General features: G+C 38.0%; 1 protein-coding gene across 2 annotated transcripts; it reads right to left on the bottom strand.

Moving 5' to 3' along the window:
• On the bottom strand, nt 1-13,665 carry LOC107102394 (CD9 antigen-like). 2 transcript variants are annotated; one of them, XM_015401683.1, is made up of 8 exons: nt 8,373-8,895; nt 7,502-7,604; nt 7,310-7,407; nt 6,513-6,587; nt 4,515-4,616; nt 4,078-4,167; nt 3,504-3,587; nt 1-1,261 (listed from the first exon to the last, which is right to left on the bottom strand). In XM_015401683.1, the coding sequence occupies exons 1-8, from the start codon at nt 8,436-8,438 to the stop codon at nt 1,196-1,198; spliced, it is 684 nt and encodes a 227-aa protein (XP_015257169.1). In that variant the 5' UTR covers nt 8,439-8,895; the 3' UTR covers nt 1-1,195. The 2 variants fall into 2 exon arrangements, with proteins under 2 accessions (XP_015257169.1, XP_015257168.1); XM_015401682.1 differs by lacking the exon at nt 8,373-8,895 and adding an exon at nt 13,453-13,665 and having other exon boundaries at nt 2-1,261.
• Nucleotides 13,666-13,880: the final 215 nt, after the last annotated feature.

The raw sequence follows: 13,880 nt of genomic DNA, 5'->3' as shown, positions 1-13,880 counted from the left end.
ACAAAGTAAAACCTCTCAAATTGTGCCAAATGTGTGTATGTGAGTCCAGGACAGATCACAAAAATCTTCAAGTTCAACTTAACACTTTAATGTTTTTGTATTTGACATAGTGCATAGTGTAGAAATGAAATAGTTCTGTCAAATCAAAATGACAACGCAAAATACTTAAACTGCATGTGCAATTCACACACAAAAAAAAACATCACAGATCGTAGAAATAGAAAAATAAAACATATAAAATTTGAAAAAAGGCATTTCAAACGAAGGGAAATGACAACAAAAACAAATAGAACTGAAACACTACTGTAACCCCAAAACTACATCATGTAGCTTCATTTGGCTTTTAGCCATCATTAGTTACTGCTGTGTTGCACTGAAGTGGTGGTGTTATCCATTTCTATTAGTAGGAGATCCAAAATGATTGTAATCAATATCAGTATAGTATACACACCGACATGCTGTTTGGTTAGAAACTCACGAATGTGGATTTTAGTCAAATAACCACAGATTGAAACATTTCAGTACTACAGTACACTTCCACTGAAGCAGATGGCACCCATTCTATACATGGGCTTAGTGACGACGTTACATCTATCTCAGGAGCAAAATGCACTGCAGAGATTAAGTAAAGCTGGGTTAGAACAAAAACTCCTTATCAGGTAATATCTTCTGGCATCTTGTTAGCTCTTATATTATTTGGGTAAAAATAAGTAAAACAAAGATAATTTAAGGGATTTAAAATACATAAAAAGCCCAGAAACATGCAACATTTCTTGTTAGTGACCATAATTTAATATATTTTTAATTTAATTTATCACATTTTAGAATTTCCATTGATCTAATAATTTCTTTAGGTAAAATTCTCTGCTTTAATATAGCACTTTATGATTACTATGTTGGAATGGTCAGTAAACATTAGAAACATTAACCCAAAGGTTTGTGTGAAGCTTTTTTTTGTTTACATGTTAGGCTTTTTGGGAGAATAATTCTTAAAACCCTTTACATAAATAAACCAGATGGGCTAAAATACAGTGCATCAAACCTTCATGGTGTCTACAGTCCAAATTATTTTAACCCGTTCTAGCTGAGGTTAGCACCCGCCTTAAACAAGCTGTTATTTCTTTTTGTTGGCAGTGGAGAGTCGGTTTATTCTGGAAACGACATCATGCAACAATAACAAAAACTTCTAGCAGGGTCACACCACCTCCCGAGACTTCCTGATGGCACAGCACAGAAGCATGCTGAAGATCAACTCGAACACCTGATGGAGAGAGACAAAGCTTATATTACCAATGGTAGATAGGTGCCTTAGGAATCTTGAGATACATTTTTTTCAAAACAATTTAAATGATCTACCCACTGACTACCAATTGTTCTGGGGTTGGCTTGCATGGGCAGCAATTAGTGTAGGGAAGCCTTTTTTCAGCTCTTTTGGGTGAAACCCATGGTGTTCTTAGACCATCTGAGGGACAAAGTCCCTCCAGGGTGAACTGGGCTTTCCTCTGAGTCTTTTCTCAGCTGCTCTCACAGCTCAGGCCTAACGGTTCAACTCTCACAGTTCAGCACTCCTAGCTCTGCTCTCACAGCTCCGCTCTCATAGGCTACGTTCACACTTTCAGGTCTTGATGCTCAATTCAGATTTTTTTGTGAAATCCAATTTTTTTTGCGTTGCAGTTCACATTTCCAAATATATGCGACTTGTATGTGATCTCCTCTGTGAACTGCAGTCATACAACACAAGTGTGCTGAATGCACAGTAGAGGACGCAATGACGTCACAGGCCAGCGTGCTCTGTGTTTACAGAAGTAAACATGGATGGTAGTGCCGGAGCACATCTAGCGATCTTTCCCAACCATAAAAACACAATCTTTTCAAGATGGTTAAACATAAATCCTGCTCTATGCATCATTGTACGCCATGGCCGCTTCTTCATTGCAAGACCCAGATTGGTGACTTCTGTCGGGTATTAATGGCGTTCAGGTCGGATGAATGCGACCTGGCCGTTCAGACACAGGTCACATTTGAAATGATCAGATTCTTATCGGATTCTGGAGCACATAGCCAAGTGACCTGGGTCGCATTGGAACAAATCTGATCTGTGTTGTTCAGACTGCCTTGAAAAGATCAGATACAGGTCGCATATGGGCAAAAAAATCGGATTTGGGTCACTTCAGGCTGCAGTGTGAACATAGCCATAGTTCTGCCCTCACAGCTCTTCATTCACAGCTCCGCCATCACAGCTGTGCTCTCACAGCTCCATCCTCCCAGCTTCACCCTCCCAGCTCCGCTCTCCTAGTCCGCTCTCACAATTCCACTCTCGCAGCTCCGGTGCGCCCTCACAGCTCCGCCTTCACAGCTCTGCTCGACCTGAACCACCTTAACTGGCTCCTCTCAATATGGAGGAGCAAAAGCTCTACAGTTTCAGATATTCAAGCTTTCCCCACTATCTCCAAGGAAGAGCCTAGCCACACTGCACCACATTGATTTTTCAGTCACTATCAGTGTTGGAAAGCAGCAAAGTACATTTACTTGATTACTGTACTCATGCTTTCCTTCTTCCATCACTCATGAAAAAGACCCCAAGATACTTGAATTCCTCAACTTGAAGCACTTCCTATAGCAGGAGGACAGACCACCATTTTCACTCCTTCGTTATCCCCATCATTCTGTTTCTTGTTGAAGAAAATCTCCCAACATTCTTAAGCTGCCAACCAGTTTTCACAGTGGACTTGATGTTTAAAAAGCAAGGATCCATGTTACTTTTTTACACAGTATTTTGCATCGACCAGAGCACTTTTTTTCCCATATGTTTGCTGTGTCTCCTACATGACTATTAAAAGATGGAAAGGGTCTTCTTATGGCTTTCTTTTTCTATAAGGTCTGTTTTGGAGAGCACATACTTCACTTATTTTGACAATGTGTTCTATAAGTTAGGTCATTGGCTGTTTTTTTTTCAGCGTGATCCTCTTCTTGCCGAGTCTGTCAGCTGAGGTGAGTGGCCATGTATTTTTAATTTATGCCATGTTCTTTCTATTTCTAAAAATGGATAGAACAGTTTTCTCTGAGAAGTTGAAGTTCATTGTTTTATATCCCAGTTATGTTTTAACTTCTCCTCTTTCATCGCGTGCGTGGTTTCTTGGAATTATGATAAAAAGTATCATTTCTTTTGTACTTCCTATCCGTATGCTGCAGGTTATACAACCTTAAGGAGATTCTTTACATTTTTTGGCTGCAACATAACACAATGTACAAAAGGTTCAAACAGGATTAGTACTTTTGCACACATCTGTAAATTATACACAACTATGAAGGCCTCTTTTATATCCCATACTAGTGAAATTAATTAAACATGTAGCTGTTAAGTTACAGAAAGCTGTTAAGTTACAGAAAGACATAAGGCCACAGCATAGGGTCTCCTAGGCCATGAGTTTAAGGCTATACCCTTCCCAAACAAATGGATGGAATCTGAATATTCAGGGATTTTTTGCTAAAGATACACTCACCGTAACAACTGCAATGGTGATTCCAACTCCTCCAATAATGTGCAACTTAGAATCAAGCACGTCTTCAATGGCTTTAGGGCAGCCCTGCAAAAGATCAGTGAAATTAAGTCTTTATACCATGTTCAAAAACAGATAAACATAGAGCATGCAAACAGCATTAAAAAGAGGTTACCCTGGAGACATAGCTTTAACTCTTATAACACACATCTAAAAGGTCACACCTGTAACTAGTGATGGACCAATACAAGTTTTTCAAGGCTGATGCTTATATATTCTGCAAATACTTTAGGGCCGTTTTTATAACCAACATGTTTCCTTCCTATATTTACATGATAAACATGGCACAATGATAATCAATGTTACATAAGTATAAATTTAAACCAAAAAGAAACATGTGACAACATTACAATCAAACAAAACATTAACAATGGAAAGTAAAAAGAAGGTAGCAGCAGTGCATGCTCTTCACATGATCTCCAAGCATGGAAGCTGAATGTACTAATGAATTTCTGAATGCATACACACATTACATGATTCTGATTCAAGAAAAAAAAAAACGGGGTCATGGTTGTACCTTTATAATGAACTGGTCAAGCTTATCTGCTCGAGGACAAATTTCTTGGTCGGTTTCTGTGATCATACCATTTGGGCCACAGCAGTACAGCTGGAAACAGACAACACTTTAATATAAAATAACAAGTCTGCAGTTTTTAAAGAAATACTCTAAACATTAGATCTAAGAGTCTCTGAAACGTTCTCAGTAAAGCCAAGCTAGGGATATGCTGGAACAATTTATAAGCTTGTATTGGCTTTTGTTGCAGCAGTATCTTATCTTTGCAATGTTGTGCAAAACACCTTTCAGATTAAGCTGCACACTTATCAAATACGGAAAAGACTTATAGTATACACCAACTTAATTTAGTAAAACATTTAGTTGCTATCAAAATTCTCCAAATAATACATAATGGATTTGATATTCAGAAAGCAGCAGTTATGTCAAAGATGTCTCACCCCTTCATGGATCAAAAGCAGAGTCTTTTTGAGGGGTTCATCACTTGTTTTCTTGTAGTTATCGTATGTCGTTCTATAGAATCCAACAATGTTATCCACCACCTGCAACCCAATCACAACCATGGTGAAGAAAAAACATGTCATTTCCAAATGACAGTCATCATGCCTTAGAAAAATAGATTGGCATATAGCAGTGCTCTTATGTTTCCTACATGTCATTGACTAAACTTGATAAAGCACAGTGGACTAACCCCAACTGAATCCTCCCCAAGTCCTCATCAACTATTGAAACTTCATACTGGATGTAAAAAAAACTTCAATTTATGGATTCTTGATTTCCGAGCAAAATGGAAAATTTGCTTTCATTTGAAATTAGAATTTGGACAAGTTAGGAACAGCTCAATCCTTTTTCTCCTTTGTCCTAACAAGACAGTTCTTACACTGTCTGAAGTTTGAGTTGGCACCTTTGAAGCACTGATGCTACGTTCACACCAGACGCAGCAGGCGCAGCAGAAGCAGCGAGTTTACATGCAAAGTCAATGGTTGACGCGCGTCAAGGCGCAGCAAAAGGTCCCGCAGCGCGTTTTGAGCAGCTGAAGCAGCGCATTGGGCGCGTTTAAGCATCTGACGCTGCTGCCCGAGATGGAAAAATTGAACTTTTGCTGCTCGCCGCGTCAACCAATCAGAGAAGCTGATCTGGGAGCTGGCCGTGAGACAGACACATCGCTGGTGACACAGAGCGCTTTGATCACTCCTCTGAAACTGTTTATTGATGCATAAATTAACTTAAAATGCAGAAATCTGCCGGCAGAATATGTTCGCTTTTATTATCCTGGTGCCTGCAAATCGGATTATTTAGATGAAAAACACTTACCTGCCACCGCGGTGAACCGCGAAGAGGCGACCCGGCCAGAGGCCGCTGTTAAAGGGATTCCTACTGTCGGCGCACTGCCGGTATGTTGGGGTCTGAGTGGCTCCGACAGAAATAATATTGGAAGGTGGGATGATAATCTGAATGAACTGACTGCACTGATTAAGTTTTCCGGTCTATTTTCTCACTTAAAAATATATTAAAACTACTTTATTCCCACTGATCACAGCAAATATAGCTGCAAGGCAGAGAAAGGATAGTGAAGCTCCACCCAACGCGCGTCAGACACACTTTTGCACCGCGCAGCCAGAGCAGCAAAGCTGCTTCAGCCGCGCGTCAGGACCAACTGGTACAAGCAGCAAAAATGAAGCAGCAGACGCGATTTTGCTGCTTTTGCTGCGTCCGATGTGAACGTAGCATAACTTCAGCAGTGGAATTGGAATTGGTTTGTTTTTCAAAAAAAACTTCCACTCAGCTTATTGTTAATATGAGATGGCAACACCAAGCAAAATGTTGAAAAGAAGTACTTAGGTATGCTTGTATGTGTAGGTAAAATCAAACATAACAGCCACTTAGGGCCCCCCACTAGGTATGCTTGTATGTGTATGTGTTACATGGTTGTACTTTCCACATTTCCTTTTAGATCTATGGTTAAAATCAATAAAAAATACACATGGATACAGCAGCCAGCTTTTTTTAGCAAGCATTTTTTTTGGTCAAACCCCTTGTTAAGGGTGGCACTGACTGCTTGACAAGTATAACAGCATATACAAGTATATCAGTATGTCAGCAGTCTACCTGTTGAGTGGGCCATATACACATTTCTGCATTAAAAATCATTCTGTGTTGCTTACATTATACTTTAATTTCCTTGGAAAGTAAACTTGGATTTTTCCATAGCTGTAAGGAATAATCAATAACTTAGCAAAAATAAATATTTTAATATGTCCCTGCATGTACTGTATATCTAATCTATATAATGTGTACGTTTAGCTTTTTGAAAAATGTGAATCAGAAGTTCTATGATATTCTGATATACAGAGAGGAACCTCCATTTGAACTGTTTCCTTTTTCTTTTATTCTCAAAAGTCAGGATGTCTATATTGAGAACATAGTAATTACTTTACCTCGTTCTGCTTAGAAAATCCCCAGATTCCAGCTCCTACCTCGATGGCAAATATGATCAGCAGGAAGAAAAAGAACTGCACAGAGAAATATAAAATTCAACTCAGCTGAGAATTTTGGAACCATACATGCTTGTGTGCCAGTGTTAAGTACGCATGTGCGGAATGCAAGGTCAGTGGAGTGAAGCCAAACCCAGTTTCCATTTGCCCCTCCTCCAGGGATATTTAGAGCAAGCAGATTATGGCATGGGGGTGGTCAAGCACAAATCGAGACTCTCTTATGGCCTTGAGACCATTTAGTAAACAATAATGAAAGCAGACATCTTATTACTGAACTAGGGATTCCAAAAGCTATGTATACAAAAAAACGTTTCAGAGAAAAAAGAATATATAAAACTTCACAGGACACAAATGTCTATGAAAATCAGTACCTGCTAATATGAAAAACACTGTTTTGAAAGCCAAAGTTTCTTCATCAGTAGGAGGGTAGAAATGTTTTTACTTCTTTTGTTTCTGTTTTTATTGAAATTAATAACATACTATTTTTTTGTTATAACCCTAAAGGTTTTAATCAAATTAAATGTGATCAGTTTTCTTTATTATGAGTAATAAGTTCCTCATCAACTTATCCCTGCATGACAGATAGCGTTTTATAGCTGCTGTTGCTATAAACTGGTCTTATGCAAATTATAAACAAATCCAGTCACACAAGTAACACACAACTTGAAAACTACTCAGCTCTCTAAATGTCAATTTAAGCTTTAGGGGCAGTTTGATTAAGAACAGTAAGGGTTACAAACCACTCCAAGCATCCATGGTGATTCCTGGATTGCTCCACAACATCCCAGGAAGCCCACTACCATCATAAGCACACCAGCTCCAATCAGGATATAAACACCTACATAAAAATACAATAAACAATAACACATGAATCAGCACACAGAATTCAAACTTTAAATGATAATGCCTGACATCTTCTGAGCGTGTCTTACCTGTGTAAAAGACAACGGGAGAATCTGGTCCTTCAAACAGGCCCTTGGTTTTTGAGTCCAGTTTCAGCCACAGGCCTATTCCCAATACAGCAGTGCCTGTAAGCTATAAAACATTATGTACATCAGTATAAACAATGCAACAATTAGCACTAAATCAACACTGCATGCTTTCCTCAACTTTCACTTTTTTAGCATTTTCGTGCATACCTTAAATGTCATCAAAGTGCTGTTAACAACAGGCTCCAACAGGTTTAAGCAGCTCCTCTTGAATCTGCCCTGACATGCCCTGCTTAATGTTTTCCTTGTACTTGTTTAACCCCTATTCTGACTTGAAGCACGTCTCTTCAGTTGTGGTAAATGTTAAAATCCTTTGTGGTAAACACTTAAGACCCATGATGGACCAATCCTCATAAATTTCTAATGCAATCAATGCCTTTAATCCCAGAAGAGTCCTTTAATTCAACAGCTGTATATAATGTTAAACAAAACAACAACAGTAGATATGCATCAGGAGGCACTTAGCGGGGGTTTTACGTCTTGCATTGGTCTTGAATTAATTAATATTTACCATTCTATGATGAACACACAGTTATACACATTATAAACACACACAAATTAGTAAACTTTATCTTTTGGAAAATGGCCTGTGTGTGACCTCTTGCTTTTTTTCAGTTAGGAAAATAAAACTCATTGAGGTTTCCCCACTTTGACCTCATAGTCATCCTACCTTTGTTTCTCAGGTTCATTTTGGTCTCCCTTTAATCCAGTAAAATCACTTACCCTCGGGTGGTACACATTTAGCATGCATTTAAAACAGCTTTTCCTCATCATTCTCAACCTTTTACAGAATAGAAAAATAAAGCACACCTACCATGAACAAAATGTTGAAGATAAAAATAACATATTTTAAACACTTGATCCCCCCAGGAAGAGCCATGCTGAATCACTGTGCCCAAGTCTGCCGTTCTGAGCGTGTAGCTTCTGCCCAAGAGGAAGCAGAGTGTGTTGTGGTGTTGAACTACAGAAATGTTTGGGACACCACGCCTTCAGTCACCTGATTATACAGTTAGGAGTGGCAAGAACTCGTAGCTGCAGAAACTAACCTTTACACCATTAAGTCAAAAGGAATTCCAACTCTGTTTTCCCTCCCTTTACGTTTTTAAGTGTTTCCATTGTGTTACCTAAAAAAACAATAAATAAACTTGTCACACAGTCCAGAGGGCTGCTCAGAGGGTTCCTGTTCAGGCATGTTATTATTTTCTGAGTATTTTCCAACATGCATTCTCGGCAGCATATTCACTGCTCCATCAACTACATGGAAGGCAACTATGATCTAGGTTTTGGAAACATGATTGTTATGCTACGACACTTAAGCCAGTTGTAGATATAATCAAACATAGCAGCCGCTTAGGGCCCCCCACTAGGAGACAGACCCCCCAAAATTGAGCTTTCTGCTCCTTTTCGTTATATTTGTAACAAAATTTGCTTGAAATAAAGTGCCAAAAGATTCAGTGCTGTGAAAAAAGTATAACTTTCAAACATGTTCTTCTCTTCTGCTCTTCTGTCAGCTATACATGTTACCAAAGGTCAAACAAATTTTAAGACTAAGATAGAAGATAATGCAAAGAGTTTTTTGATTCTCTTTATTATAGTATAAAAGCTTTTCAAACCTGTTAGAACACATGTGAAAAGGTAATTATATCCTAACCCCATGCAGCACTACCAACAGCCCTTCATACAGTATATCATTGTGGAGGAACCTTGGCCTAAACTTCCTTCCAGTTTTGTTTCATTTCAGCCAAACCGAAAGTTTTTGGAGCGTTGGCTGTTTTTTTCTGGGTTTTTTTTGTGTTTTTTTTTTAAATAAAAATGTGAGGTAGTTTTGCTAAAGATTTTATCTTGGACCTCTCCCACTGCTGCTATTTTTAACCAGCCTCCTCATATTTCTAAATGATGAACAGTAAACTTAAGAGAAGAAACTGAGGGCTGTGAGAATTTAGGTGTTATGGCCTCCTAATGAGTTGGGCACTCTCAGAATAATTTTGGTAAACTGGCCACTCCTTCAAAGGTTTACAACAACCCCATGTTTTCTTAATTTGTGGATGTTGGCTATCATGGAGGTTTACTTGTGTTCCAAACCCTCAGAATGATTGAAACGCTTTCCTGACAGATGTCAAAGATTTTTTTTTTTTTTCCACAGATTCTTTAAATATGTCATGTTGGTTTGTATTTTTTTTTTTTTTTACCCACATGAAGAATCAGAAGGAGAACCAGTGAGTTTTAACATTTTATTTACAAAAAACAACAAGAATCCTGAAGTCAGTTGAACTTTCTGGTTGGTCAGAGGTGAGAAAGCAGACTGATCAGGAAAGAGTTGTTTGACTACAACTGAACACTGAAGCGAGATTAGTCAGCTTAATCCCCTCAAACCAGCCAGAAAGTTCAACTGACTCCCTGCAGTTCTCCACTCCCAGATTCTTCTTGCTTTTTGTAAATAAAATGGATTTGAGTCAAAAAACTTCAAACCAACATGACAGAAACTGAGATCCTCTGACTATCATCAGAGGTGATCATCGAAGAGGAGAGATGATCCTTTGCTTAGTTATATACACGCTAGTCATCATGATTGAGAAATGTTCTCAGGTGTGCACTAACACAGCCACCAGCAAAGATCCTCTCACTAACAGGATGCTCACTCACACCAGAAAAACAGCAAAACACCAGAGACCCTAACAAGATCAGAGCATACTTTATGTTGTATGCATCCATTTAAAAAGTTTCTTGATCATACGTTTAATTCATCATTAATTAGAAATTGGGAGAAGGTGTTTACTGTATCATTTTGTGGATTTGAGTTAGCTTTCTTTGGATTATCATCAATTTTCAGTCAGTTTTTCACCAATGTGTTTTTTTTTTCTTTTAGGTAATTTTAAGGAGCAATAACTTGCTGCTGCAGAAAATGATATGTTTTGAATATGTAATATTGGTACATTTTACAAGTTCTGTTAATATAGAAATCACATGAAATGTCTCATATGATTCAAGGCATGCTTATTTTATGTCACGGTCCATAAGTGTAAATGTTTACATTGCTCTTCCCAATAACCATCAGAGAGTTTTGTGCATGTTGATTACATTTCCTCTGAAATCGCAACCAAGGATAATGTGAGCTGCTCTATTCTGTTTATTTGCACATTTTGCACAATACTGACCATTTCTGTATTTGAACAGACCACTTTGCAGTAGTTGAGATTTGGAAAGGGTAAATTATTAATTCGGCAGATGGGTCACTTCCCATTTTCTAACCACTGTTTGTAGCTTTCTGTTTCAATGATAACTCCTTGCAGTTTTTTTTTCTCATAATGGAATAATCTATAGCCACTTTTCCATCGACATAGATATAGACAGTTTAAAATGCACATATTTATAAGATACCAGATGGGAGACACATTTCCTTTGCAAAAAATTTTTTTGAGGCTTCCCATAAAGGTTGTCAATAACTGGTGTTTTATTTCTACTTGTTTTCAATATATTTTCTACTGTTTATTACAGTATATTTCCTTTATTAAAATGAAAAAAACATTCTGTATCTTTTATTATTTTTACTAAATTATTTATGACATAATATGAATATGATATGTCATTATTTTATTTATTAACTTTACATATGAAGCATTTATAAAAAGCAAACTCTTATGGTCAAGTGAAACAACTCCATAAATGTAGTTTGAGATGTTAAACCCCTGAGTTCATTTATTGTCTTCTACACAGTCAATTTCAACAAATATAATCCCTTTTTTTTTTCTTTGGTTCTATTTATTTATTTTTTTGTTCATTTTCTATCCTTTACAATATATTATCCCGCTCAACTAATATTCTGTTAGTATAGCAGTTTCCTTGCAACTCTTTGCTTCATCAGATCTTTAGTTTTGTGATCTAACCACTGTTACCTACTGACATCAGAATATATATAAAGTTCTTCAGAAATTAATTTGGATTCCACACTTTTAGAACTTTCCAACTTAATTCTCTTCTCTTTAAAGCATATGATTTTTTTAAATCTTATATGAACTTTGGAATATTGTTTCATGTCTAGATTTTGGATTTTCTTTCTTCAGTCCTACTGCCACCATGTTATGATCATTGCAGCCAATAGTCACTAAAGAAGTAGAAAGACATTCTTCAGGTGCATTTTTAAAAATATGGTATTCTTAGACATTCCCTAGTTGGTTTATTTATAAGCTGATAAAGCTTGTCTGTCTGGCTGTCCCTTTCCTGGATGGGGCCGCCTGTGGAGCAGTTTGATAATTACCTTGTTTTTCTGCTTATTTTTCTATGTCTGCTTCTGTCTCCTTGAACCCCAGTCGACCTCTGCAGATGGCCGCTCACACTGAGCTTGGTTCTGCTGGAGGTTTCTTCCTGTTAAAGGAAGTTTTCCTCTCCACTGTCGCTACAAGCATGCTTGGTGTGAGGGATTGTTGTTCAGTCAATGAGTGGAAGCAATCAGCTTGTTTTGCTTAGATAGAAAACGGTGTATGATCTGGTTATATTGTCTCTGTAAAGTGCCTTGAGATGACGTGTTTTGAATTGGTGCTATATATAAATGGAATAGAACTGGAAGTAATTGAACTAAATAAAGACCACAGGCTTAAAGGTAGTTTTGTTTTGTTTTTTGTGAAAAGTTTTGGGTGAATTATTTAGTAATTAAAGTCTCCATTTAAATTAATTCTGAACCCAGAACACTTGATAATTAAATATTTGACAAAGTTTATCCAAGCACATACTAGGTGGTCTGTAACATCTTCCCACTCACAAAAATGAAGAAAATGTATTTGTAGCCATATCGCTTCAATTTTATCTCTCCTAATTGTAATCAGTATGTATTCTTGAATAAAGAATGCAACCCTAACACCAAATGCATGTCAATCTCTCATATATTGCATCCGCTTATCTTAAGAAAACTGTTGTCACAAGTGGCACCTCTGTTCCAGATAGTGCTAGCATTAATATAAGCTATTATCATTGTAAAGAATGTGAAATAGGCTTTAGAGGCTCCGGAAGGCTAAAAAAGCTGCATATTTGTACTTTTTCAAAATGGTTAATGTAGTAAGATTTCGAAAAACTTGATTTTGTAAAATATCCAGTTTCAGTTCCTCCTGTAAGGGGGTCAAATGAGAATGTCCAATTTTGAGCTGATTAGAGTAAATACATTTTGACATTTGCTGTATTTATTTCAGAAGTTGTGCTTAGCTTCGATTATTTTGTTTTTCTTAATTTAGTACACAATAACATATGCATCACACGCGTGCATGCTCACATGCACACACCTTGGGAAATCCCTGTCTACCCTATGATGAAAAGCTATTCTCAGCTCTATACATGGCAGCCACATTTAGAGACCATAATAAGAAGGCAAACCATCTATTTACTACCACATGTGCTTTCACATCAGACACACCCTGCAGACTCTTCATATGGGACACAAATAACCTATAAGTGGCGCACGACCCATTACTCCTACAATCTTAAAACCAAGGTAATATATTATAGAGTAATATATCGCCTATGTTAAGCGCCCCCTTTCTTTGGTCTAATTTATCAAACTGTTTGGCGTGCAAACTCTCCGCCATGGAACTGGGTCACTTGGCCACTGGGGATTATTCCTCAGACCTATCCACAAATACCCAAGACACGTTGGTGTGTCTGAGTGTGTGTGTGTCTCTGTGGAGGCGCTCGGTGCTTTGAATCATCCGAGTCATAGCGATAAGACCCGCTCAAGACCTCGGCACAATTCGCGCACCCATATCATTTCATTCAGAATCTAGTAACCTGTATACACACCGCCACGCGCGCACGAGAAGCATGCGCACGTGTACGTCCGCGCGCGCGTTCATAAACAACCGACCGGATGCAAGTGGAAATGGATAATATTTTCTCCCCCTCACACTTACCCAGAAAACCAGGTTGAAGGCAAACATCAAATACTTGATGCACCGCTCTCCGCCCGACAGCGCCGCCATTGCGATTTATCGGCTATAAATTCTCCAAATGCCTGAGGAGATGGGAATTCAAATGAAGAAGTGCTTCCCCTAAATAACAGCCTGTATGCAGAGCGGATATTCACCGACGCGCTGGCGCTGTCTGTCTCTGTGTGCAGTGCGCACTTGGAGTGGTCCGCCCCCAAACCGCTACACGGCGACAAAAAGAAAATAACATTGGAGCAAATATAAAGAAAATGCTCTCTAGTGTAGCATTCTGTGAAACTTTGAACGTATTTTTGACTTTCCCCAAAACAATTTAATAGAAATGTATTTTTTTCCTCTGTAAAGCATAGCTGGAAACCATAGTTAAATAAAATGATACACCAAATAAAAAAAAA

Source organism: Cyprinodon variegatus, unplaced genomic scaffold, assembly GCF_000732505.1.
Source record: "Cyprinodon variegatus isolate N-32 unplaced genomic scaffold, C_variegatus-1.0 Scaffold1249, whole genome shotgun sequence".
NCBI lineage: Eukaryota > Metazoa > Chordata > Actinopteri > Cyprinodontiformes > Cyprinodontidae > Cyprinodon > Cyprinodon variegatus.
Note: the sequence above shows the minus strand (reverse complement) of the source record. Positions and strands in the feature narration are given on the sequence as shown.